Raw genomic sequence first — 27,985 nt, 5'->3', positions numbered from 1 at the left:
GGCAGACCAGATCCCGCAACTGGCGGACAAAACCCGCGCGCCCCTCTCTCAGGCTGCTGCTGGGTTCGGCCCGGGACGGAATCGGAAAATGTGCCGCTGCAGTTGCGCTCCTCCCTTTTTTGGTGTGGAGGAGCTACCGCCGCGCCTCCTTCTTCGCCCGCGTCACGAAAGCTTCACTTGCAACCGCAAGTGTTCCTTCCCGCTTCCTTTCTCAGAAAGCACCGAAGCGGGCGAAAAGGCAGGAGGGTGGGGGAACCGTCCACGTGCCCGCGGGGTCAGGCCAGGGGGACCCCCCGCTCCCTCTCTCGGTCGGACCGCAGCCAGGAAGGAACCAGCCTCGGCCCGCGCGCGCAAGGGCGCGCTCCGAACTAGAGTTCACTTTTGTCAGAGAACTTTCCATCTGCCTGTCTTCGCCCCGGTGGAACAAGAGAAAAGGAGAGTAGAGCCGTTCCCTTTAGAAAGCGAGGCTGGCGAGCCTTGAATGCCTGCTTGGGAATATTTTCCCTCCGGATGGTAATGTAAATGCTTTCCACCCTATTCTCTCTCTCTCTCCCCCCCTCACCTCACCGATTTGGAATTGCTTTGGCTTTTGCTCTCCAGCACTTGGTTTGGGAAACTCAAGGCAGGACTTGCGTAAGGTGACCAGACGTCCCGCTTTTGAGCAATTTGTCCCGCGTCCCGCGGCGTTTTAAAAAAGTCCCGATTTTTCATTCTGCCTCCTGAGTCCCCGCTGCCTCCTGAGTCCCAGCTGATGGCTAGAGGAAAAAAACCTGTTTAAGCTCTTGCCGCGGGGCTTCAAATGGCCGCCCTATGTTGATTAGCTGGGCTTCCCCCTCTCAGCTGATTTGCGCAGGGCTCTGCTCTTGCTAAATTGCTCAGCAGGTTTTTTTTTCTCTTTGTGCAAACCAAGCTCAAAATGAAACTGAAATTAAAACAGGCTGTTGGCTTTGCTGTTTGCTTGCAACGTTGGAAAATTAGGCAGCAGATTTATTTTCCTTTTCCTCACCAAAAAAGGTAGGTGCAAACAATGGGAAATTATTTAGGGCAAAAGAGGAGAGTTCAAGATTTTAAAACACAAAAGAAAAAAAAGCTCTTTTTAACTAGGGAATTGTAATAATTGAGATACTATTAATTGTATACTGTGTTGAAAGCAGAAATGGTTAAGTTGTGGTTTGGAGGAATATATGGGGGAAATTATTTGGTTTATTATTATTGGTAAGTATAATTAATTGATTTGTAAGAAATTGGATTGCATGGAAATAATTGGAATATTCATGTTCATATTGATTAATATACAAAAAAGATAGTTATATAACTAATTGATTTATATTAAAATGTTGAATTTGTATTAAACAACTGTATTACATAATTACATAATTAACCAATGTGAGGATGGATATAAAAATAGATGACAATGGGAAGGGGTATAATATAGAATAGAAGGGAAAAATTGAATTTGATTAAGATTAGAGATGAGGATGAAGGGTAATATTGTTTTTTTAAAAAAATAGATGAGGAATAAATATGGCAAAAAGGAAATATAGAAATTGTAAATTTAATTGAAATGACTAAACACTGTTCAAATTTGTGAACCGGCCAAATACTCTGTTCAAAGAAAATACATTGTATGTTTGTATGTGTGTTTCTAATTATTGCTGTTTATTCATATTTGTTCTCTTTTATTCTTTAAAGTTTAACAATTCATTCTTTATCTTAATATCTTTATATTTGTTTGGGGTTGGCTTTCTTCCCTTTCATCTTTTTTATTGTACAGCAATCTTTCTCCTCAAACCTACCACCTCTCTTTTCTTTCCTTCTTACTTTCTCTTCCCCCCACCCTCTTCTTCTCCTCCCTATTTCCTCTTCCTTTCTCCTTCTCCTCCTCTCTTCCTCCCTCTCTTACCGTCACTCCTACTCTAATTTCCCTTCCCTTCCTTCATCCCTCTCTATTAATGTAGCCTTTTATGCATATGGACTACTCAGAGGGCTGAAAAAGTTATTTTTGACTGGTCCTCACACTTTTGACCAGTCCTCGAACTTACGACTGTCCTCACATTTTACGTTTTTGCCCTATCTTGTCATCATGGTGAAAAGAAGCAGTTGTGAAATGAGTGACATGGTTGTTAAGAATGCTGCACGGGCATAAATGTGAGGATGGTCATAAGTGTGAGGACCAGTCAAAAGTGCAAAGACCTGTCAGAAATGACTTTTTTCAGCCCTCCGGTTAGTCCTTTTATGCATATGGACTACTCAGAGGGCTGAAAAAGTTATTTTTGACTGGTCTTCGCATTTTTGACCAGTCCTCGAACTTACGACTGTCCTCACATTTTACATTTTTGCCCTATCTTGTCACCATGGTGAAGAGAAGCAGTTGTGAAATGAGTGACATGGTTGTTAAGAATGCTGCACAGGCATAAATGTGAGGATGGTCATAAGTGTGAGGACCAGTCAAAAGTGTGAGGACCTGTTAGAAATGACTTTCCAGCCCTCTGAGTAGTCCCTATACAAATAGCCATGGCCACCCGGTCACATGACCAGCTAGCCACGCCCACCCAGTCACATGACCAGCTAGCCACGCCCACAAAATAAGCCACGCCCACAATGCCCCTCTTTACCAATGTTAAAATCTGGTCACCTTAGACTTGCGTGCTTCCTGTGATTGTAAAGGATGTGCCCGACCGTTTCCCGGATTTAATTTTAGCATGGCTGTAGGATTTTGGCAACGTTCTTGCCTTTTTTTATTTATTTTTTTTACAATGCAAGATATTAAGTTTGCTTCATTTCTGGGAGCCTGGCTCTAGTCTAAGAGGTTGGTTGCTAGAATAGCAGCAGGCTGAAGAAACATTTGTCCCTTGATTGATTGATTGATTGATTGATTGGTTCGATTTATATGCCGCCCTTCTCTGGAGACTCAGGGCGGCTTACAATGCGTTAAGCAATAGACTTCATACTTTTGTATATACCTGCTTAGTAAGGCTTTCGGCTTTCCTTCTCTTCCCTTCTATGTTGTGCCTAGAAAATAACTTAATTCACGGGTGTCTGTACCAGGTTGTACAGCAAGCTAAGTTATTAGCCATGGTTACCAATTACTTGGGATAAGCCATCATCTTAGTATAGTCTGTAAATCAGATCTTCACTTTCAAAGGTGTTGGTTTTTTTGTTTTGTTTTTAAATAGCTTGGTGTGGTATGTATATGTAGCACTTATGGTTCCTCATACCAGGTCAGCATGTTGCTGCATGAACATGCCCTCTTCTCAGGTAGTCCTTGAAGTGTTCTTCTAACATACAGTGGTATGTTACCTTGCAGGGCAAGTTAAGGTTGTTGGGTTCTTCTGATGATGTTTTGTCCACAGAAAGAATCATTTAAGGAAGTTACCCAGGGTGTAATCCTATCGAGGCTGCTGACAAAGGTGTGAAATCTGGATTGTAAAAATGCTAGAGGGCAGTAAAAAGTTGAGGATTTTCTATATCTCTTTGCTTCATCTAGCAGTTGCCTCAATTTTTGCAACATTCTGATTGCCTTGATGCTCACCCATTGTCTGTCTGCATAAGGGGTTTTTGTTGTTAGTTGCGAAGTCGTATCCGACCCATCGCGACCCCATGGACAATGTTCCTCCAGGCCTTCCTGTCCTCTACCATCCTCTGGAGTCCATTTAAGCTCACACCTACTGCTTCAGTGACTCCATCCAGCCACCTCATTCTCTGTCGTCCCGTTCTTCTTTTGCCCTCAATCTTTCCCAGTATTAGGCTCTTCTCCAGTGAGTCCTTCATTCTCATTAGGTGGCCAAAGTATTTGAGTTTCATCTTCAGGATCTGGCCTTCTAAACAGCAATCAGGGTTGATCTCCTCTAGGACTGACCGGTTTGATCACCTTGCATTCAGGAAGAATTTTCTGTATGCAATACCAGGCCAATACATGTGCCCAATTACTGTAGCTAAAATAATACATTTATATCACTAATTAAATTAACATTAAGGAAGTATTAGTGATTTACCCAGTTCTGGATTCCATGCTTTGGAACAGGGTTAGAAAAGGAAGATTAAGGGGTAAGGAACCAAGTCTTATGCTGAGAGAGGGAAGCAGCTGTGCATATTTAGCCTTCAATAGATTGATAGGAGAATATGATGGTACAAATCCTGCAATGAAGTCTTGTTGAAGAAAATCAGGATCTCCTCTCTGTAGGTTATGAAATGATGGATTTAAGTTACAGGAAAGCACTTATATGTACTTTATACTTTATAGAGCAATGATGGCTAACCTTTTTGCCATTGCGTGCCAAAAGCGGGGCTAACCCTAACCCCCCTGGAGGCCCTCCGGAGCCTGGAAACAGCCCGTTTGCCGACTTCTGGTCCCACAGGAAGTTGGCAAATGGGACGTTTCCGGTCTTGGGGGGGGGAATTAAGATCCAATATATCTGAATGATATCAAATTGGGAAAGGCCACTGCAACGATATGCACATTAAGGCTGTGCAGTGCTTCAGAAATAGTTTGGAAAAGATGTTTTGGAACTTTTGTGAAAATGAGCATAACATTTGCCTGAAATTTTTGAAGACAGGTGCAGGTTCTTTCCTAGGATTGCTTAGTTGCCCTTTGCACCTGCTATGTGATTATGTGCTCTCATGCTGTAAAGCATGTAAAGCAGAGAGGAAAACTGACATATTGAGCCTGGTTATAATGAATGTAAGTTAGATTCTGGGAGCAGTTAGATAAAACTAAAAATTAGTTAGACATTGTAGGAGGAGAGCTGAGTTAGTCTTTGTTGCAAAAATCAGAAGCAGTCTGGTGTGCCTTTTTCAACTAACAATCTTTTATTAATAGGGACAAGCTTTTGTGGCCTGCAGCTCACATCATCAGGCATGTAGTATGTCTAGAGCAAGGGTGTCAAACTCAATTTCATTGAGGGCCACATCAGGGTTGTGTTTGACCTTGGGGGCCGGGGTGTGCATGGCCAGGGTGGGTGTGACCAGCTCGATGTCACTCGTGTCGGGGGTGACTGTGGCGGCCTGAGCGCTCTGCCAGTGAAAATGGGCTACTGAGCTCCGTTTCGGCTGCGATGGCTTCCTGCAACCCTCTGCCAGTGAAAATGGAGCTCAGGAGGGCCGCACACAGCCCTCCCAAGCTCCGTTTTCACTAGTAGAGGCACTGTGGGCCAGTCCTTCACTGTTTCCAGGGAGGCAGGCCAGATCTAAGCAACCCGCGGGCCGGATCTGGCCCTCAGGCCTTCAGTTTGACACCCCTGGTCTAGAGTCTAGACTGTTATGGATTTAAATAAAGATGAGAAAGGGAGGGCAAAATTGCTGAATACAATGATGTATACGAACAGCAGTTTCTCACTCAATGGTGTTGTCAAATCTATTTTCCAAAACAGTCAAGAGACAATCTAGGTAATTTTTAGATCTTCAAAGGAGATACCTGGAAGACAAATATTTGGAAAACGAGATTGAACAATGGACAATAAAATTATTCCTTAGTGCAAAGCGATATATGATGATTTAATTGCTTTCACAAATCTGTAACGAGTAATCAATTCAAAATAACCAAAGCAACTAGATAATATGATTTTTTACACAACTAAATTCTAAAAACATTACAACCTAATAAAGTACAACCAGTTCAATTAAACAAGAAATCCATGTTTCATGTAGAATGCAATGATATAAAGAATCCATATGCAATAAAGTATTAGTTAAGGATAGCATTTTATAGTATTGCTCTGGCCATGGTAAGCCTCTTTGATGGAAATAAATATGTTCTTAAATATGTTGAAATCATATTGAAATGTTGTCAGAAAAGTATTTGGGAGCTGACACCATAGCCCCTAGATAGAGGATAAGCAGGCCATATGCTGATGTACACAGCTTCTTTCTTAATCCCTTCACTCAAACATCCAGCTAGAACTGTAAAGATTTGTATGATGGCCAAATCCAGATTCCTGGTTTATTGCTATCAAAAGTGAGAATTTATGCCTGTTCCTGTCTTATGTGATTAATTTGATTAGGATTATGTGATTAATTTGATTGATCCTATAATAGAAAAGAAAGGAGGGAGCAGATGGCTGCCTGTCCAGCCTAGGAGTGAAATTCAGCAGGTTATGACAGGTTCTAGAGAACTGGTAGCAGAAATTTTGAGTAGTTCGGAGAACTGGCAAATACCACCTCTGGCTGGCCCAGAGTGGGGTGGGAATGGGGATTTTGCAGTATCCTTCCCCTGGAGTGGGGTGGGAATAGAGATTTTGCAGTATCCTTTCTCTGCCACGTCTACCAAACCACGCCCACGAAGCCACACCACACCACGCCCACCAAGCCATGCTCACAGAACCGGTAGTAAAAAAATAATAATTCCACCACTGGGACTCCAGCCCCAATGTGATATGTTTTGATTTTGGTTTATTGTGATGTGAACTCATTCACTTTTATTTTCAGACTGTAGTTCATGGCTTGGTCAGATGTGAAACTGGCCAATTGTGACTGATTGTCCTGACTGAACAATGATTAAGCAAGCTCTGAATTTTGTATGAACACAGTCACTGACATAGAAATTCTGCAAGGAGGTTTAATGATTTTCAGTTTCCTTAAAATTGCTTTTATGTTATTCATAACATAGTTAATTGAGTATAGTTAAATAGGATGATTTTTGTATTTGCAAATCATTGGTTTAGTATGTGGCCTTTGTCTATTAAGAGTAGTTGCAGTTTATAATATAGAATGAGTTCTTGTAAAAATAGACTAGATTGTATTTGTACTATTTACATCATCACTGTAGATTTCACAAATCCTATGATTATGTGGCATTAAGTCAATGTTTCCTGTTAGTGGCCATGTAGATTTTCTTTGTGATGATCTGTCCATAATCTGATCTTTCAGATATTCCTGTGGTGCTCATATCACAACTGTGATCACAACCAATCCACCTTGCTGCTGGTTGGTCTCTTCTCTTTCCTTCCACATTTCCCAGGATTACAGCCTTCTCCAGAGAGCTAGGTTTTCACATAATATGTCCAAAATAGGATAATTTGAGCCTGGTCATTTGCACCTTGAATGAACCCTGGGTAGATTTGCTCTATGACCTATTTGTCTTCTCCAATGCCCAAGTTCAACAACACCAATACTGCTTCTGCCTGTTTTTTCAAAGTCCAACTTTGCTTCCATGGAGTGTCACAGGAAATACCATTGTTTCCATAATTCTGATTTTTTTTGTAGATAGAGAAATATCACAGCATCTGAATATCTTTTCCAAGGCCTTCATGATTTCTGTACCAACCCCTACTTTATTACTTATTTCTTTATTGTCAAAAATTGATCTTAAAAGGCAGACGTTATCCACCTCTTCAATGTCAGCTCTAAAACTAGTGGTTTCTACATGTCATCATTTGTCTGGTTTTGTTTATATTTAATTGTAGTCCCATGTTTTTCACTGTGCTTCTTAACTTTTATTTCTAGACTCAAAATCATTATTTATTTATTTAAAGTATTTGAATAGCCTTCCATCTCAGATGAAAGTGACTGCACAGCATACAACACTTAATTTAAAAAAAACAAACTTCAAAACAATCACATATTTTTTTAAAAAATGACTATTAAAATGGTACACAAAAGAAGAGAGGATGATATTAACCCCAGTAAGGGCGCCATCACAGAATCTTCCCCCCTTTCTTGGGGCTCTCACGCCTGACAACATAGCCAGATCTTGAGGGAATTGCAGAATGTTGAGAGGGATGGAGCAAATCTCATTTCCAGCGGGAGAAGATTCCAGAAGGACACACAACATCAGAGAAGGCCAGAGGTGGGCTTCAAAACATTTAGTAAGGGATTCTCTGTCCAGTTGCTGGGTGGGCGTGGCCTAGTTGGCCTCCTGCACCACAGTGGGGGGGGGCGTTTTTACTCTCCCCAGGCTCCGGAGGCCCTTTTTTTGCCCTCCCTGAGCCTCCGCATGTGCTCTGCACTTACCTGCATCCAAAATGACCTTGTGAGGACTACTGGGAGGGGTGGGGAGGGATGGGTGGGGCCAACCAGAAGTGGGATTTGAGGGTTCTCCGAATTGCACAGAATCTTAGCTAGAGCTGAAGTCCTGCAAACTCCCTGCAGTCCACCCCTGGAGAAGGCCTGCCTAAACTGCTGTTAACTAAATATTGACAAAATGCTTGCAGTATTCATTATTTTATTAACTGCCATTTCACTTAATTAAAAAGATATTTGATTCTCTCCTGCTTCCCTTTTTTTTTTCTTTTCAAAGTCTACATGAGCATGTAGAGCTCTTTTGGCTAATCTTGTACAAGACTTTCTATTCAGCTAAGCCTACACATCTGGTTAAAACATGGCTTATCTTAATCACAGTTAGTTGAGCAATCCATAGCAGCCTTTCTTGCCCATAAATAGTAACATTCACAACATGCAAGGCTACAATGTGTTTGGCTGGTTTGTAGCGTAATATGTTTTTGGAATCTAGCCAAAATTTTGGCACGTTCGGATCCATTCGCATCTACTGAGTTAAAGTGTAAAACAGCGGCAGCATTAAATCCGCTGTCCCCATTGTCAGTCCCTATTCTGCCTTTTTTTTTTTTAAGTCTGCTCCAAGTCACTGCTGATGGCATTGTCCTGGTCTGTAAATATCCCACTCATTATATTCAAGGTTATCTGTTTCCTCTGCTAGCTTTGTCAACCTCGAGCCAACAGGAGAAGCAGCCACCAATGACAAACACAGCATAATAATGTAGGTCTTGTAAGGTCCCAAAATATACTTGAGTCACCAGAATGCCAAAGAGAGAGACTCAAGACGAGGCTTGCAAAAAAGCAGATTTTATTTATGGTCAAAAACAAAATACTGGGTGGAACTATATCCAGAACATACAGATACAATGCATGCTAGGAGATAGCCACACCTTGGGGAAAGTATGGTGTCATTTTATACCCTCAGAGACGTCAGCTTAGTACCCAATTCTGGCCTCCTAATTTAGGTTTGTGTATTCCTTGTTGCCCTGCAAGGGGGAATAGAAACTTCCCAATTAGTCATCTTGAGCATTTCTTTGTTTACTCAATTGGCCACTTTGGCCCCTTGGCTCTGGAAAGCAGGAGTTTATCAAGATCAAACATAAATTAGGGCTGAGGTGTAAATTATCCCTTTGTTGATGGCTGTAGTTTCAACTGAGATAACGTACCATGCTTTTAGATAGATTGATATGAGTTCAGGTCAAATGGCAGGGACATACGTTTGACAAATACCAGATACATTACAGAGGCCTAATAACAGAATATGTTTGTTACAGGAGATACAAATATAAAGGCATAATATATGTGATACAAATACAAAGGCATATATGTATTACAGGAACCTAATGGTTACAGAATCTAGTATACCAGTATATCATATTCTAATATTATTTATTATATCCTTATTATTGTTTCCCTTCAGTCTGATTTAGGGAATCTATCTGGCTTTAGCTGTTCTTCCTTCTATAATCAACTTGGCATAGTTATTTGTGGGGAATTTAAAAGACCATCATGTCCCAAGAGTATCTCCCCATGCCACATGCTCCACAATGAGGACACACTTCAGGTCTCTTCTTTGAAACAATGTCACCTTGTGATTACTCAGGAGGTGTGCCTTCTTCATGCAGCCCCTGTTCTTTGCAATGATCTAATCCCCACCCCCTCCCCAATGTACAGCTGGCCCTGATCCTACAGGTCTTTCGAAAGCCAGTAAGCCTGGCTTTTTTCCAGAATCAGAATTTTTCCAGCTCAGCAAAAATAACTACATACTGTGAATTAATTGACATTGGAAAAGTGCAATTAAATTTGAATGCTTATTCATATTTTTTTCTTAAACCAATCCAGGTATTAAAATGAGCTTATTGACTAAGTTTACATGCATTCTAACCAGTGGTGGGTTTCAAAATTTTTTACTACCGGTTCTGTGGGTGTGGCTTGGAAGGCGTAGCTTGGCTTGGTGGGCGTGGCTTGGTGGGCGTGCCAGGGGAAGGATACTGCAAAATTTCCATTACCTCCCCAATCCAGGGTAAGGTTACTGCAAAATCCCCATTTCCTTCCGATCAGCTGGGACTCGGGAGGCAGAGAATAGATAGGGGCGGGGCCAGTCAGAATTTTTATTACCTGTTCTCCAAACTACTCAAAATTTCCGCTACCGGTTCTCCAGAACTGGTCAGAACCTGCTGAAACCCATGTCTGATTCTAACTATATATTTGAAATATAATTGGGACAATTTGGAAGAAAATGTTTTTGCTTATAGAATTTTGTAATGTTTTTCTTTGTATTCCTTTAAATCCTGTTTTCAAATAATGCAATATTAAATTAGAACCACCAGTGAAGTGAATTCTGATCTAAGATCTGTCAGATAGAACTATGCTCACAAAAAAGAAGACACTAATTTAAGACAGCAGGGATATGCATTAATCTGGATTAAAAAAGAAAAAAAACATGATTCAAAGCACATGTTGATGCACACTTTGTTTCTTTTGGTACTTTCTTAAACCAATCATGTATTTCCTCACAATTGTGCTGCAACACATTGGTGCAAGTATGAATCTTGAAAAAACGTTTGGGTGTGATATGTGTCCTCGTACCTTCTGAATCATCTTTTCAAATCCAGATCACTGCATAGCCTTCTTGAATAATGTAATCCAGCCTTTCCCAATTTCCATTAATCCCATCAACATAATCTAATGACGAGCTGACAACCTGAAATTCAAAGTAAACATATGTTTCAGTTGACACCCCTTGTCTAGATACTTGATTTTTAAAACACATAAAGTGTACATGATATGCAAACCTTTAAGTGCATAGCGTTTTTAGAAGTCCGTTCAGACAAAATGGAAGCTATAATTGGCAAAACCTTCAGTAATGTGCTCTTTTAGCCAGAGTTAATAAACATTTACAACACTAAGTCATTATAAGTCTGTTCATTTACAAGGGCAGTTTAAACATGTACCTTCATGATCTATTAAATGTACTGGGACATATTGCCTAGTAAATGTGGTTTGGATTGTGGCTTCTTTGATATGGTTCCAAGTTTCATAATACATCTATTTATATGAATTATTCAGAATTACTGTTATGCTCAATAACAGAATATGTTTTACATGCATAAGTGCCAACAAGCTGTGTAATAGACTTGTTTAAGTATAAAATTTGATAACATCAAATTGTCCCTTGGTTATTGGCCATAGGTCATTACCCCCCCTTGATGTCCAGATGTACTCGGTGAACGAACTCCATGCTCTGCGAGATTCCCCCCTCTCGCAGGTTTGGCCCTCTTCGTTATCGAGGGCCTATCTTGATGATGGGCTTTGGAGCCCCGAGAGATGGCATGCGGCAAAGAAGAATTTGAGGGGTTTTTAAAGTGGGTTTTTTAGTGGGTTTTTAACAAAAATTTTAAGGGGTTCGGGGGGGATTAGGGTGGGTTTGGGGGAAAATCCACCGGGTTCAAGACCAGCCTCAGCGGAGAGCTGAGACACTAGGGATGCAGAACCGGAGGTCGGGGAGGGGGTTGGAGTTCAACTTGGAGAGGGCTGTTCCATCAGTATAGTGAGTGGGAGGGGCAGATATGGCGGAAGCCGGGGACCACATCATATTCGGGGAATGCGCACTTGCTATCTTAGAGTGATTGCGCACTCCGGTCCCCAAGGCTTTTCTCGTTCCCCAGGCTGTCCAGATTCTCAGGGCCAGAGCCTTCAGCTGATGTTATTCAATGCCAGGTCCGTTGTTAATAAAGCCCCCCTCATCCACGATCTTATTCAGGAGGGGGAAGCGGACCTAGCGGGCATTACGGAGACCTGGTTGGGCCAGGAGGGGGGAGTTCCCCTCATGGATATATGCCCACCAGGCTTCCATGCATTTCATCAGCCGAGGGCTCAGGGCAGGGGCGGGGGGTTGGTGTTTATTATAAAGGAAGGTCTGGATCCAAGGGAGACCACTGTTCCACAGATAGCCGGATGTGAGTCCCTTTTTGTGAAGTGGGGTTGTGGAGTACAGATGGGCTTGTTGATCACGTACCTGGCTCCCTGCCACGTGGCAACGGCCCTGCCCGAGCTGCTCAATGTCATAGCCGAGGTGGTGGTTGATACCCCCAGACTCGCTGTCATGGGGGATTTCAACCTGCCATCTATCGGTGAAATGTCTGAGATGGCTCGAGAGTTCATGGCTTCCATGACGGCCATGGACCTTACTCAGTTAATTCATGACCCCACTCACACAGGTGGACACACTCTGGACTTAGTTTTTGTCTCTGGTCAGTGGTTGAGTGGCCTTGATACAGGGGATATAGCCATCGAACCCTTGTCATGGTCTGACCACTTGCTCCTTCGACTGGACTTTCTAACTGCTGCACCCCGCCGCAGGGAGGCGGGACCGACCAGGTGGTTCCGCCCTAGGCGCCTGATGGATCCTGATAGGTTCCAGATGGAGCTTGGGCCATTCCCTGAGACTCTGGCTCATGACTCAGCTGAAGACCTGGTGGCCGCCTGGGATAGTGCAGCCGCCGGGGCCTTGGACCGGGTCGTGCCTTTGCGGCCTTTGACCTGGCACCAAACTCACCTAGCTCCTTGGTTCTCTGAGGAGCTGAGGGAGATGAAGCGCCGGAAAAGACGCCTGGAGAGTAGTTGGAGGACCAGCCGCTCCGAATCCGATCAAACACGGTTGAGGGCTCACATTAAGACCTACCTAGTGGCGATAAAAGCGGCGAAATCTAGCTATTTTGCCGCTCTTATCGCGTCATCAGATAATCGCCCAGCCGCCCTGTTTAGGGTGACCCGCTCCCTCCTCCATCTGGAAGCGCGGGATGACCCCTTGCAGGGTCGAGCTGAGGATTTTGTGCAGTATCTGTATGACAAAATCATTCAGATTCGGGAAGGGCTGGCCTCTGACTGGGTATGTCCAGACGGGATGACTGAGGCAGGTCTTGAGAGCGTTATCTGGGAGGAGTTCGATCCTGTGGCTCCCGAGGACATGGACAGGATCCTGGGACGGCTGAACGCGACCACATGTTTATTGGACCCATGTCCCTTCTGATTGGTACTGGCTTCCCGGGAGGTTACACGAGGCTGGCTCCAGAGAATTGTTAACGCTTCTCTGAGTGAGGGGGTCCTGCCGGCTGCTTTGAAAGAAGCTGTGGTGAGGCCCCTCCTCAAGAAGCCCTCTCTGGATCTGGCTGTTTTGGCTAACTATCGTCCAGTCTCCAACCTTTGCTTCGTTGCGAAGGTTGTTGAGAGTGTGGTGGCGCAGCAGCTTTCCTGGTACCTGGATGAAGCTGTCTATCTAGACCCGCTCCAGTCCGGCTTCCGGCCTGGGCACAGCACGGAAACGGCATTGGTCGCGTTGGTGGATGATCTCTGGAGGGCTCAGGATAGGGGTTGCTCCTCTATCCTGGTCCTGTTAGATCTCTCAGTGGCTTTTGATACCATCGACCATGGTATCATGTTGCACCGGTTGGAGGGGCTGGGGGTGGGGGGCACCGTTTTGCGGTGGTTCTCCTCCTACCTCTCTGACCGGTCACAATCTGTGTTGACAGGGGGGCAGCGGTCGACCCCGAGGCACCTTGCTTGTGGGGTGCCACAAGGTTCGGTCCTCTCGCCCCTTCTATTCAACATTTATGTAAAGCCGCTGGGTGAGATCATCTGTGGCTTCGGGGTGGAGTTCCATCAGTACACTGACGACACCCAGCTGTACATCTCCACCCCAGGCCACCCCAACGATGCCCTTGAAGTGATGTCCCAGTGCCTGGAGGCCGTGCGGGCCTGGATGGGGAGAAACAGGCTCCGACTCAACCCTTCCAAGACCAAGTGGCTGTGGCTTCCAGCGTCCTGATATAGCCAGCTGGTGCCATCGCTGGCTATTGGGGGCGAATTCCTCGCCCCCACGGAAAGGGCTCGCAACTTGGGCATCCTCCTGGATGCACGGCTGTCTTTAGAAGACCATTTGACGGCTGTGGCCAGGGGGGCTTTTTATCAGGTTCGCCTGATACGCCAGTTGCACCCCTTTCTAGATCGGGACTCCCTACGCAAGGTCACTCAGGCACTCGTCACCTCCCGCCTGGACTACTGCAACGCTCTCTACATGGGGCTCCCCCTGGGGTGCACCCGGAGGCTCCAGCTGGTCTAGAATGCGGCTGTGCGGGGGATTATGGAGCAACGGGGCGCTCCCATGTGACACCTCTCCTGCGCGAGCTGCACTGGCTCCCGGTCTTCCGGGTGCGCTTCAAGGTGTTGGTGACCACCTTTAAAGCGCTCCATGGCTTAGGGCCGGGGTATCTACGAGACCGCCTTCTGCCACCAATAGCCTCCCACCGGCCAGTATGCTCGCACAGAGTGGGCCTCCTCAGGGTGCCATCCGCCAGACAGTGTCGGCTGGCGACCCCCAGGGGGAGAGCCTTCTCTGTGGCGGCGCCCACCCTCTGGAACAACCTCCCCCCAGAGATACATATAATATCAGAACTCCGGATTTTTCGTCGGGCCCTGAAAACTTATTTATTTCAACTAGCTGGGCTGGCTTGATCCCACAGTTTTGGGTTAAATTTTAACTGATTTTAAATTGGGTTTGTTTTAAATTGCGGCCAAAATATTTAATTATTTTAAACTGTTTTTAAATTTTGTATGTTTTGTTTTTATTTTGGCTGTTCACCGCCCTGAGTCCTATTGGAGAAGGGCGGTATACAAATTGAAACAAAATAAATAAAATAAATAAATAAAAATTGTTCATCATGTACACAAGAAATAGATTGAACCTAGGGCGAATACATTGGTAGTGGGTCACAGCTCTGGGCCTTCTTTTAGAAAATATTAAGGAAGTCCAACATAAAGTGTGTGCTGAAACATTGCACCATTAATATTTCAGTTGATTGCAGAAATGTAGTGCAGGCAAAAAAAAAAAAGTGACATTTATGCCATGGAGAAGATATAAGAAAATAAAATACAGTACTATACTAAAAAATAATAGGAAACATTTGGAATAATAGCAGCTATCAAAAAGTCAAATAATTTGAGTAGCCTATCTTGGAATTCAAGGATTTAATATAAAACACAAGGAAAAAAGACAGCAGCAAAGAATTTTGTGCAGAACCTTTGATAATGATAACATAAAGATTGAAAGAGGAAGTTACTCTTGTTAACTACAGGTAGTCCTCGACTTACAACACTTCATTTAGTGACTGTTCAAAGTTACAAAAAGTAGAAAAAACAGAAAAAGTAACTTTTTCACACTTATGGCTGTTAGCATCCTCAGGATAATGTGATCAAAATTCAGATGCTTGGCAACTGACTCATATTTATGACAGCTCTACTGTCCTGGGGTCATGTGATCCCCTTTTACGACCTCCTGACAAGCTAAGTCAATGGGGAAACCAGATTCACTTAATAACAGTGTTACTAACTTAAGATCTTCAGTGCTTCACTTAACAACTGTGGCAAGAAAAGTCATAAAACGGCATAGAACCAGGGGTGAAATGCTCCCGGTTCGGACCGGATCGCCTGATCTGGTAGCAATGGAGGCGGGTGGTTCGGAGAACCAGTAGCAAAAATACCTGCCCCCCACCATTGGCCAGCAGAGCCGCGCAATCATCAGAGGCTTTTTTTTAATTTTTAAAAGCATTTTTTCTACAACGTCTTTGGCTTGCTTTTAAAAGTAAAAAAAAAGCCTCTGATGATCGCGCGGCTCAGTTGGGATCATCAGAGGCTTTTAGAAGCATTTTTTCTACAACTTCTTTGGCCGAAGAGGTTATAGAAAAAATGTTTTTAAAATGAAAAAAAGCTTCTGCCGATCAGGCAAGTCAGCTGGGATCGTCAGAGGCTTTAAAAAAAAGCTTCTGCTGATCAGGCAAGTCAGCTGGGATCGTCAGAGGGTTTAAAAGCATTTTTTTTTACAATCTTCAGCCGAAGAGGTTGTAGAAAAATGGTTTTGAAAGTAAAAAAAAAAAGTTGGCCATACCCACTCAGTCATATTAACCCCCCCCACCAAGCCACGCCCACAGAACCGGTAGTAACAAATTTTACATTTCACCACTGGGTAGAATTCAATAAATGTCTCACTTACCAGCATAAATGTTGGGCTCAATTGTGGTCATAAGTCAAGGACTACCTGTATTATTATCAGTATGTCTTAGTTTTTATTTTGATCTGTCTGTTGTGATCAAGATTGTCCTGAAGAAAAATTAAAAGTCTGAGTCTTTAAATCTATTGTACATGAAAGTATGTATTCTTAGTTGTTAATAGATTAAATTTTGATTACTTATAATTTGGTTGCGTTATTCAATTCAAAGGACAGTTATGTTACAAAGATCAGATAAAGTTATAAATGATCAGCTCTGTATGAGAGAATTGTGGAAGCTTCTTTTGAATGAAATGGTTGGCATATTTAGTATTATAACAACTCTGTCAGTTCTGAATAGCAAGATTCAGCATCTAGAACAATTATAGGAAAATATTGCTTCCTGCTGTAGCAGCTTCAAATTCAGAATGTAAATACTTCATTACTGCAAGTAAACATGTCCTCCCATGCTACAGTTTCACCCCAGAACCACCATAATTGGTTTACTCACTTTTTCTGAGTTATCTACATTACATGAAGCTGTATTCAGATTGTGGTTCTATGACAGCTGCTATTTTAAACTGCTGTTACAAAGATTGGATGTATATCTGTAATCAGTCTTTTAAGTTATTAAACAACATTGTTGTCTTTATTTTAATTAAAGTATGGACATACTGCACAGGGTTTAAACACAGTAATATTATAATGTAAAATTTAAAATTATATATGAGGTCGAGCGCATATACTCTCTTATAGGATATGTTTGGATGACACATGAAGGTAAAGTTGATCCATTAGGGCAGGGGTGTCGAACTCGCGTCATCACGTCATCACGTGATGTATTGTGACTTTACCCCCTTCGCTAAACTGGGGTGGTTGTGGCCAGCGCGTGATACATCTGGCCACGAGTTTGACACCCCTGCATTAAAGTAACATGTGCTGCCTGGCTTCTCTCTCAAGTGTTGTCTTCAAGATATGCTAAAATGTGGCTAGGAGAGATTTATTAGCATGAATGTTGAATACATCAACACTGTAATTAATTTACTCTGATCAGTATTTTCAAATTTAGGGGGCAAAAATTGAAAAATATTTCTAGCACCAATCACTTGCTTATGATTCAGATGAAGTGATTAAAATACTTTAAAGTTATTTATCAGCTCTTATCCAGAAAAAAATAAAGGTGCAGTTGCATTGTACAGTATGCAGCACATTTCATACTTCTTTGAGAATATAAAAGAACAGATGGATTTTTTTTTTTAAAAAAAAAACAAATTTGTAGCTTAAAAGTATGCATGTCTTCTAAGAAACAAGGACTATGGTTACTGGTGGTAACCTCTGAGTAAGAAGTACAGAATTGGAATTTGGTTTTGAATAGACATGATTTAAAACATACCAAATAGGGACCACTTGTAAGTAAAATATTTTTTTACAGTCTGTTTAAACTCTACAAACAGTGACAGAAAGTAAGAGTGGGGCACCACTGAAAAGCCTCTGTCTATGGTGGCAGACACCATAAAATTTAACATTTGGATAATGTTGTGGGGAAGGGAAATGTATTTCACATATGGAATGCCACAGAAATACCTCACTTCATTCATTACACTACACATCTAATCTGACGGATCTGTGGTTGAAAGTTTAGTCAGTACATTAAATAGGAAGTTAGAGGACAGGGCAAAATTGAAAGTTCCAAATTTCAGTTAATAGAGCAAAAATTACAGATACCGGTAGTCCATGACTTATAACCACAATTGAGCCCAAAATTTCTGTTGCTAAGCAAAGCATTTGTTAAGTGACTTTTGGCCCACTCTATGACTTTTCTTGCCATAGTTGTTAAGGGAATCACTGCAATTGTTAAGTTAGTAACACAGTTGTTAAGTGAATCTGGATTCCCCATTGACTTTGCTTGTCAGAAGATTGCAAAAGCTGATCACATGACCCCAGGACACTGCAAACGTCATAAATGTGGGTCAGTTGCCAAGCATCTGAATCATATGACCATGGGGAAATGTGAAAAACGGTCATAAGTCACTTTTTTCAGTGCCATTGTAATTTTGAATGGTCACTAAATGAACTGTTATAAGTCAAGGACTACCTGTAGTATATACATCACACGGGTTGCTTTTCATTTCCAGAAGTTACTTCTGTGGAGAAAACTGCAAATTTTTAAGCTTTTTTATACTCTGCGTGAAGATTGAGGTCTTTGCTGATAGCATAATTAGAACTGTGTCAAAACAAGGCAAAATTTATCAATAGCGCTTGCACTTACGAAATATGAGTGATATGATAGCAGTTGGTAGCATGACTCATTGGTTGCTATAATGATCCGTTCTACCATTTATTCATATAAGAAATCTTTCTAAAAGGCAGGGTAAAATGGAGAAGGAAAATGCCTTCATACTTTCTTACCAATAAGACATTTGGAATTAAGAAATTGTAGATAAGAGTGGCAGAAAAGGGAAAATTTCATTCAGTTCCCTTTCAATGCAGATATTTACCAGAGAAATATTCTATGGTTTTGTTATGACCCAGGTGGTCAAGGCAAGGCAGGCCTTTAGAGAATCCTTTATTGCCCTCAAGAAGTGTTCAACAAACGGCCCTCCAATGACCAGTAAGGCTTCACCCCACGCTATCCTGAAGGCACCCACCCTCAGTCCCCCAAACAACAGCCCTTATATTACCAGGAAAGTCCACAAGGCAAAATCCAGGCATAAGACAAATGGCAATCCTCAGGGCAAAGACAAGGTACAAGGTACAAGGCAGTTCTGAAGGTAAAGCAAAGCAAAGTCCACAAGACCTGCGGCAAGACAAACGGCAGTCCTCAAAGCAAAGGCAAAAAGCAGCCCTGGAAGCAAGGAAAAAAGGCACAAGTCAAAGCCGAGGGAGTGTAATCCAAAACAAATCATTGTCCTTGGCAAAGACTAACTCCCCATGACTTATCCTTAAATCATTCACTCCAGGTGTTCAGGTGTGAGGAGGGGTGGGGCAACCTTCTCCCATGTAGCCCTTCCCTGCGTTTGCCTATGCTCTGCTTTCCTTGCCCTTGGATTGAGTGGAGGAGGCAGCTGTTTCTCTTCAGAGGAGACCTGTCAGCAGCCAATCCTCCTCTGTGTCTGTGAAGGCAGGCAGCTCTCCCTGTCTGGTTGACCACCTCCCCTAATGCCTGAGGGGCTTGGGACAGCATCATCCTTAGCCCCTGGCCTCTCTATACATGGCAAGGGAGATGCGCCATCCCTTTCAGATGGTCCCAGTTCCAATTAATGGTCACCACAATATAAAAAAGTTGTTGAGACTCTAGAAAGGGTGCAAAGAAGAATAACAAAGATGATTAGGGGACTGGAGGCTAAAACATATAAAGAACGGTTGCTGGAATTGGATATGTCTAGTTTAATGAAAAGAAGGACAAGGGGAGACATGATAGCAGTGTTCCAATATCTCAGGGGCTGCCACAAAGAAGAGGGAGTCAACCTATTCTCCAAAGCACCTGAGGACTGGACAAGAAGCAATGGATGGAAACTAATCAAGGAGAGAAGCAACCTAGAACTAAGGAGAAATTTCCTGACAGTTAGAACAATTAATCAGTGGAACAACTTGCCTCCAGAAGCTGTGAATGTTCCAACACTGGAAATTTTAAAGACGAGATTGGATAACCATTTGTCTAAAATGGTATAGGGTTTCCTGCCTGCGCAAATGTTATCAGTAAGGACACCCAAACAACAGATCAGACCCTCTCTAATTTGTTGAAATAGACGGTTCTAAAACACACGGTCAGCAGAAGATACACATACATGGGAATTGGCAGTATAATGGCTTGTTCAGCAATGTTCAGAAAGAAAGTATTGTTCGGTCTTTATTCAAAATCTGCAACACGCTGAGCACTTTGACTCAAATATACTGATGAATGAATAAAAAGTAAACCAAATTAATGTTTGACTGATTCTGGAATAAATGTTGAATGCAATCATATGTTTGTAATAAAAACAAAGCAAAATGAGGCTACCTCTTTTGTTAAAGCACAAAAAGTCTGGATTTAACTGTGAGATACAGCATTTTAACCTTAGAAATAGGTAGAGACATCACGACAAAATTCAAAGGTGATATAGCTGATAAGACACCCATGGCCCTCCAGATGTTCCTGAACTACAACTCCTCTCATGACTTGCCACTAGTCATGCTAGCTAGATCTACTCTACAGTAAGGTAAAGGTAAAGGTTCCCCTCGCACATATGTGTTAGTCGTTCCCGACTCTAGGGGGCGGTGCTCATCTCTGTTTCAAAGCCATAGAGCCAACGCTGTCTGAAGACGTCTCCGTGGTCATGTGCCGGCATGACTAAATGCCAAAGGCGCACGGAATGCTGTTACTTTCCCTCCAAAGGTGATCCCTATTTTTCTACTTGCATTTTTTACATGTTTTCGAACTGCTAGGTTGGCAGAAGCTGGGACAAGTAATGGGAGTTCACCCTGTTATGCGGCACTAGGAATTCAAACCACTGACTCTTAACCACTTAATATATTAGAGGGGGAATATTCTAGCTATGGGCACATAGTCGGTTTTTTCCCTTTTTTAATAAGGGAAAGTTTCTAAATGCAATATAATTGGGACAAGTTTGCCACAAATCTTTTCAATAGCAGTACCTAACATTTTTCAGGTTGAAATCTACACTTGTCCTTTGAGTGATATGCCTGACATGAGAAACTGGAGAAAATTAATTTAACCATGTTTAAAATGGTTATTTTCCCATGCCTTTAAGAAGCTTTCTTTTCTGAAAACTAAAAATCGCAATTGTTGTACAGGCTCTGTGGTTACATACGAAAGCTTTCTTGGGGCCAAAGTGGATAATATATCTTTTATACAAATGTTATAGCCTACATCAGTGATGGCTAACCCTTTTCTCTTCGTGTGCCAAAAGCATGCCCACACAACAGTGCGTGCAGGTGCTGGTACCCATAATGCAATGTGCGCGAACTGCGCATGCATCCACGTCCCCCATGCATGCGCATGTGACCCCCATGTGACCCCACCCCCATGCATGCGTGCAAGGGGTGGGAGTCAAAAATTTTAGCAACCTGCACCACAGGAGGGGGGGCGAAAATAGCCTCCCCCGGGCTCCGGAGGCCCTGCAGAGGTCAGAAACGGGTCCATTTCCCCACTTCCGGAACATGTGCACCACACACCCCTGTGTTCCCCCCAGCCCCTGTGCATGCGCACATGACCCCACCCTCCCATGCATGCGTGCGCATGCCCGCACATCTCCTGCATGCGCCTCGCCCCTGCTCTTCCTGAAAATCAGCTGGCTGGCAGGAGGCGTGCTCATGCGCAGTGGAGCTGAGCTGGGCGATGGCTCGTGTGTCCGCAGAGAGGGCTCTGCGTGCCAGCTGTGGCACGCGTGCGTGACAAAGGTTCGCTGTCACCGGCCTATATGTATAGTGATGGATTTTCAAAAAATGAAGAGAATGCATTAGCACAATTTTAGATTAATTAATACGTAGCCATTATTCTACAAGCATCTTTATATTAGGCCATCTTTGTATTATTCTTCTTAAGCTTTTTTTTTGTAACAAACAAGGCACCTTGTTAAAATAAAATAGGGAAGATACTAGAAAAATATCATAGTATCTAGCCCCTATTTGAGGGAGATGGTTGGTTAAGAAATGTGAAATATACATACATACGTCCATACATCCATACTAGAATATAGGTAGTCCTTGATTTTCAACTGTAGGAATCAAAACATATAGCCTATTCATCTGTTAGATTCAATAAGTCTTATGGATGAAAGGATGAGAGTATTACTGCTATTAAATCTTTTATATATTTTATAGCTATTTATTTCTTATGTTCCAAATTATTAGAAACAATAAACCTCCAATCTTAAAGTAAGCATTACTGCTTGTGTTGTTGTCTTCATTTCCTATTGGAATTTTCTTATGACACAACCATTTGTTTAGTGACCATCCAAAATTACAATGGTACTGAAAAAAAATGGCTTTTGACCGTTTTATACACTTTCTGACCATTGCAGCATCCCCATGGTCACAAGATCAAAATTCAGATGTTTGGCAACTGGTTCATATTTATGATGGTTGCAATGTCCTGGGGGTCATATCAGAGGTGGGTTTCAGCAGGGTCTGACCAGTTCTGGAGAACCGGTAGCGGAAATTTTGAGTAGTTCGGAGAACCGGTATATACCACCTCTGACTGGCCCCGCCTCCATCTATTCTCTGCCTCCCGAGTCCCAGCTGATCGGGAGGAAATGGGGACTTTGCAGTCCTTCCCCTGCCACGCCCACCAAGCCACACTCACAGAACCGGTAGTAAAAAATTTTGAAACCCACCACTGGGTCATATAATCTCCTTTTGCAACCTTCTGAGAAGCAAACTCAATGGGGAAGCCAGATTCACATAACAGCAGTGTTACTAATTTAACAACTTCAATGATTCACTTAACAACTGTGGCAAGAAAGGATATAAAATCTGAGCAAAACTCACTTAATAATTGTCCCACTTAACAACAGTAATTTGGGGCTCAATTGTGGTCATATTTCCATACCTATATGGAAATCATTCCAAACTATAACTGATGTAAAGCAGGGGTGAAATGCTCCCAGTTCGGACTGGATCGCTCGATCCGGTAGTGTTGGCGGCAGATGGTTCGGAGAACCGGTAGCAAAAATCCCTGTGCCCCACCACCACCATGCCCAGCTGAGCTGATCATCAGAGGCTTTTTTTTTTACTTTTAAAAGCATTTTTTCTACAACTTCTTCCGCCGAAAAAATGCTTTTAAAAGTAAAAAAAGCCTCTGATGATCGCGCGGCTCAGCTGGGATCGTCAGCGGCTTTTCAAAGCATTTTTTTCTGCAACCTCTTCCGGGGAAGAGGTGGTTTAAAAAATGCTTTGAAAAGGCTCTGACGGTCCCTGCTGTGTTGCCTGCAAATGCAAAAAAATGCTTTGAAAAGTTTAAAAAAAAAAAAGTTGGCCACACCCACCCAGTCACATTACCCCCCCCCCCAAGTCACGTCCACAGAACCGGTAGTAACAAATTTTACGCTTCACCCTGATATAAAGGTAATAACACCCTCTAATTGCAATTGTCTTCTTCCAGAATGGGTTGGGTTTTTTTAACATTACAAGCCAGCATACAGCCCGGGTATCCTCTGATAGTAATATCCCACTGAAGAATTAAATCAAGTCTGACACTTTTTAGGGGATTTCAGATCATCCAGAATCAGCTACATGCTGTTGTTTGACCTGGGTTCAACTTATGTAAAGTCATAGAATTTTTTTTTTTAAAAAAACACCTCCTACAAACAGCAGTTGCAGTCTTCTCTGATGTTGAGTGGATACAATAAGAATTAATCCCGCTATGTGTGTTTCTTTCTTCTGGTCAGGAAATGGCCATTTTTTTATCAAAGTTTCATTCACAGTAGCTCTGTGGGCAGTCTCCAAATGTGATATATAAATAAAAATAAATAAATAGTTTCCAATGCATTTTCAAAATCCTTCACATCATTATCTAGATGTATCTCAAAGTGATACATTTAACTCACATTCAGGCACTGTGTTTATGTCATACCATGGTTTGCATTTTTTGCAAAACAATAAACAAAGATAAATGTTTATTGTTACTGGCAGATCATAAATAAAGGGAAAAATATTTTAACCATCCTTCCCCAATCTAATGCCTTTGAGACATTTGAGACTGCAATTTACTAACTCTAGCAGCATGGCCAGTAGCTAGGAACAACGGGAGTTGTGGCTCATTACAAAGTGCAACTTACACTGTTTGTTCTCCAGGATCCAATCTGGGTCGGTCACTGGGAGATTGGATCCTGCAACATTATCCTGGGACATGTCTATTCACTTTCATTCGTGATTATTTATTCTCTTGCTTTCTTTTTTTCTTGAGCCATGGTGGCGCACTAGTTAGAATGTAGTATTGCAGGCAAACTCTGCCTATAACCAGGAGTTTGATCATGACTGCCTCAAAGTTGACTCCACCTTCCATTTTTCCAAGAGAAAACGAGTACCCAGATAGTTGGGGGTAATATGCTGATATTTGTAAACCACTCAGAGAGTTCTGTAAAGCACACTATGGAGCGACATATGTCTAAGTGCTATTGCTATTCCTTGCCTCACAATAACATCAGAGTCACTGACAGGTTTCAGGAGGCTCCACCACCATTGATGAACAGGGCAGAATGAAAAGCTGGGAATCTTGTGTCTATTTTTAACATTTAAGACATCCTAGCACCAATCAACAAGATCCTAGTATTCATCACAAAAGTTAATAGCACATTCCTTATTTTTATTTGTTTTATTTATTTTGTATCCTGCCTTTATTATTTTTACAAATAACTCAAGCTAGTGAGCGTATCCAGCACACCTTCCTCCTCCCATTTTCCCAACAACAACTTTGTGAGGTAGGTTGGACTGAGGGAGAGTGACTGGCCCAAGGTCACCCAGCTGGCTTCCATAGCTAAGGCAGGACTTGAACTCACAATCTCCTACTTTCCAAACTGGTGCCTTAACCACTGGACCAAACTGGGACTCTTGACTGTCCATCTAAAATTATTTGTTGTAATATTTTGGGTGGATTTCCTCCAAAATTGATTTTATGAAACTTTGTAATCTGTAATACAAGCATGCTGAAATCTTTTTTCACTCTTGTAGGAGCAAATGAGGCATCTTCTGAAAGGGAAGAAGAGAGGTCACTTCTGCTGAATGGGATGGAGAAGAGGCAGTTCTGATCAGCAATTCTTAGAGAAAGTATGGCAAGAAAGCAAGTGAAAGAAGTTGGCCGAAGAGATCATAGATGACCCATGATAGATGATCCATTCCTGAGGTAAGACTAGAACATTTTGAATCAAGAAAACAAACCTTTACAAGGTGTTAATGCATTTTACCAGAGCTTGCTGGCAATTGTAGAAGAGAAATACAAGGAAATGCATTTATGTTATCACTGAAATAGTTATCTTGCTAACTCTTGTAACGTTTATAAACATATAGAATAGTCTTTAATTCATCTTTGACTCTTTCTTTTCACAGAATGAAGAAACTCAAATGCTTCTATATTTGTCCAATACGAAGGCATATTTTAATACTGGTTTTAATAGTTGTCCTGCTTTTGCTGCTCAAAGCTGATAGGATTTTATTCTTTCACAAAGATGTGTACTTTGTAGAACCATCTTTAAGTACCTCATCATTTGTGAAAAACAAGTACAGCTATGTAAAAAAATATGACCAATATAAAATTAATTGTTCCTCCATCTATAATCAAGATCCCATTGAGATTGGAAAGTCTTTAGAGATAAAGAAAAAAAAGATTATTGATTTAGAAGATGAAGATGTTATAGCAATGACCAGTAACTGCCAGGAATACCGAACAATTAGAGAATATCACCTGAAGGCCGTTTCTCCAGAAGAAGAAGAATTCCCTTTAGCTTATTCTCTGGTTGTTCACAAAGATGCCATAATGGTTGAGCGGCTTATTCATACAATTTATAGTAGTCAGAATGTCTACTGTATTCATTATGACCAAAAGTCTTCTGACACTTTCAAACAGGCTTTGGAGAATCTGGCCAAATGTTTCTCTAATATATTCATTGCATCCAAATTGGAAGTGGTTGTATATGCCTATATTTCAAGGCTGCAGGCAGACTTGAATTGTTTATCTGATTTATTGAAATCTGCAGTTCCATGGAAGTATGTAATTAATTTGTGTGGCCAAGATTTTCCCCTGAGATCAAACTTTGAGCTGGTATGTGAACTTAAGAGACTTAATGGAGGTAACATGTTGGAGACTATCAGACCAAGCAGTAGTAAAAAAGAAAGATTTACCTATCACTATGAACTTCAAAAAAGGTTTTATCAATATATGAAGGTGCCTGTGAAAACTAGTATTTTAAAGAGTCCACCTCCACACAATATTGAAATTTTTGTAGGCAGTGCATACTTTGTTTTATGTCGAGCTTTTGTACAATATATTCTTGGCAATTCCCATGTTCAAGATTTTTTGGAATGGTCAAAGGATACTTATTCACCGGATGAACATTTCTGGGCAACTCTTATTCGTATACCTGGAGTACCTGGACAGATTTCAAGAGAAGCTGAAGATATCACAGATCTTCAGAGCAAAACCCGTTTAGTAAAATGGAACTACAATGAGAACTTTCTCTATCCTCCCTGCACTGGTATACATCTTCGCAGTGTGTGCATCTATGGAGCTTCAGAACTAAGATGGCTCCTCAACCATGGGCATTGGTTTGCCAACAAATTTGACTCAAAAGTGGACCCTGTTGTAATAAAATGTTTGGCAGAAAAGGTTGCAGAACAGCAAAAGCAATGGCTTGGTTTAGCTTCTGAAAAACGTGTTGTGCACAAAATACCTACAGGTGTCTCCTAAGAGTATGGAATAGTTATGCGTAGATTATGTGGTATTTTTAAAGTGAGGAATTGCTCACTCGCAGTTACGATGGTAATAGAAAAGCCCTTTCATGACTCATTCTCATATTTATGACCTTTGCAGGTCTGTAAAGCAAAGGAAAGCTGAAGTAAGATCACGAGCCCAAGTGCAGTTTCACTAGGTACTCCTTCACTTAAGAACCAATTTTCCAGTCCCAGTTGTCATTAGTAAACAAGCACTATCTGTACAACTTCAGTAATAAAAGATTAGAGAGAATGAGCTCATTTATATTTGTTTAAGCCAATGGTTCTCAAGCTTTTTAACCTCTCCCATTTACGTCATATGTTTTCCCTTTAACCAGCATAGATTGTTCTTGCATGCAGCTTGGATGCTAGTCCAAAACTAAAAGAAGAAAAGAAGCAAGAACAATATTGCTCTGATTTTTTTAAAGCCAAGTAAAGGGAAACATTAAGACAAAGCAGCAATCACTTGGGCCAGTCACTCCCTCTCAGTCCAACCCACCTCACATGATTGTTGTGGGGAAAATAGAAAGAAGGAACATTAGGTGTGTTTGCCATCTTGGGTTACTCATAAAATAATAAATGTAGTAATAAAATCGATACATAATAATAAACAGATTAGAACGAAAGGCAGATTGCAAAGTGCAGGCCAGGTACTAGAAGGGCAGATGCTTCTGTGCAAACCTGATGTTCAGGTTCTCCTGAAGTCCAAGTCAAAACGGGCATGAAGGGCAGCACCCTGTGACCGAAAGTTGTGGCTACAGCATCTTCACTTACCCAATAGGTCCTTGGAAGATGCCAGATGCAGACTGCATTAAGATCAAGGTTATGAATTCAGCTTTGTAGATCATTAGTATGCCGAGAATTGTGTTGGGAGAAGATGGAAAACACTACCTGAAATTGGAATAACTGAAGACAAATTTAGGTTGTCTTCCTAAATTGTGACAAAGGTTGTGTCATGAGGCTATGTCCTCTAAAAATGGACAGTAGGTTAACTGTGTGCCAAAGTGAGCTGGAAGAAAGGATGAAACCCCCAAAATGCTATGAAATATTCAATGCTTTGAAAAAGTGTTCTGATGGTTGGTATTGAATGCTCCCTCAGGTTTTGGCTGATGTGGAATTTTTCTCTGCACAAACTCTTGTCCCTTATTAATTTTTCATTCTTACCTCCAGCCCCAGAACTGTCTTACACTTTTCAAACCATTGGTTTACCTCATGTAAAATGTTTGATCAGATTTTATCTATACTTTTGCTTACTGTCTTCAAAACTGAGTTTGAAGTTTTAATATAATCATGGATTAAATCTATGCAAAACGAATGAAAATTCTACTAAATTGTATATGCAATTATGAGATGTATATTGTACATCAGCTTTTGTATAAATTTATGTATGTACACTGGGTAATTATAATGTAATTATTTAAATAAAATAAAATGTAATAAAATAAATTAAAATTTATTTTATCATTTAAATATATTTGAAAATGAGAGGTGTAGATACCACTTTTTCTACACAAATTTCTCCTTTGCCAA

General features: G+C 41.7%; 1 protein-coding gene across 1 annotated transcript; it reads left to right on the top strand.

Annotated features, from left to right (window-relative positions):
* Positions 1 to 239: 239 nt before the first annotated feature.
* On the top strand, positions 240 to 27,848 carry GCNT4 (glucosaminyl (N-acetyl) transferase 4). Its single transcript, XM_070935824.1, has 3 exons — positions 240 to 513; positions 24,701 to 24,872; positions 25,076 to 27,848. The coding sequence occupies exons 2-3, from the start codon at positions 24,850 to 24,852 to the stop codon at positions 26,430 to 26,432; spliced, it is 1,380 nt and encodes a 459-aa protein (XP_070791925.1). The 5' UTR covers positions 240 to 513; positions 24,701 to 24,849; the 3' UTR covers positions 26,433 to 27,848.
* The last annotated feature ends 137 nt before the right edge of the window (positions 27,849 to 27,985 follow it).

This window comes from Pituophis catenifer, unplaced genomic scaffold (genome assembly GCF_029215685.1).
Source record: "Pituophis catenifer annectens isolate HBS135680 unplaced genomic scaffold, rPitCat1.0.hap2 SCAF_2, whole genome shotgun sequence".
Taxonomy (NCBI): Eukaryota; Metazoa; Chordata; class Lepidosauria; order Squamata; family Colubridae; genus Pituophis; species Pituophis catenifer.
The sequence above is the reverse complement of the archived record's forward strand: the minus strand, read 5'-3'. Positions and strand labels throughout refer to the sequence as shown.

Excerpts from the sequence above, each read along its gene's own strand:
- GCNT4 (XM_070935824.1), top strand. The coding sequence starts at position 24,850 with ATGATAGATGATCCATTCCTGAG. Across the intron at positions 24,873-25,075 it reads ATAGATGATCCATTCCTGAG|AATGAAGAAACTCAAATGCT; the intron begins GTAAGACTAGAA and ends TTCTTTTCACAG.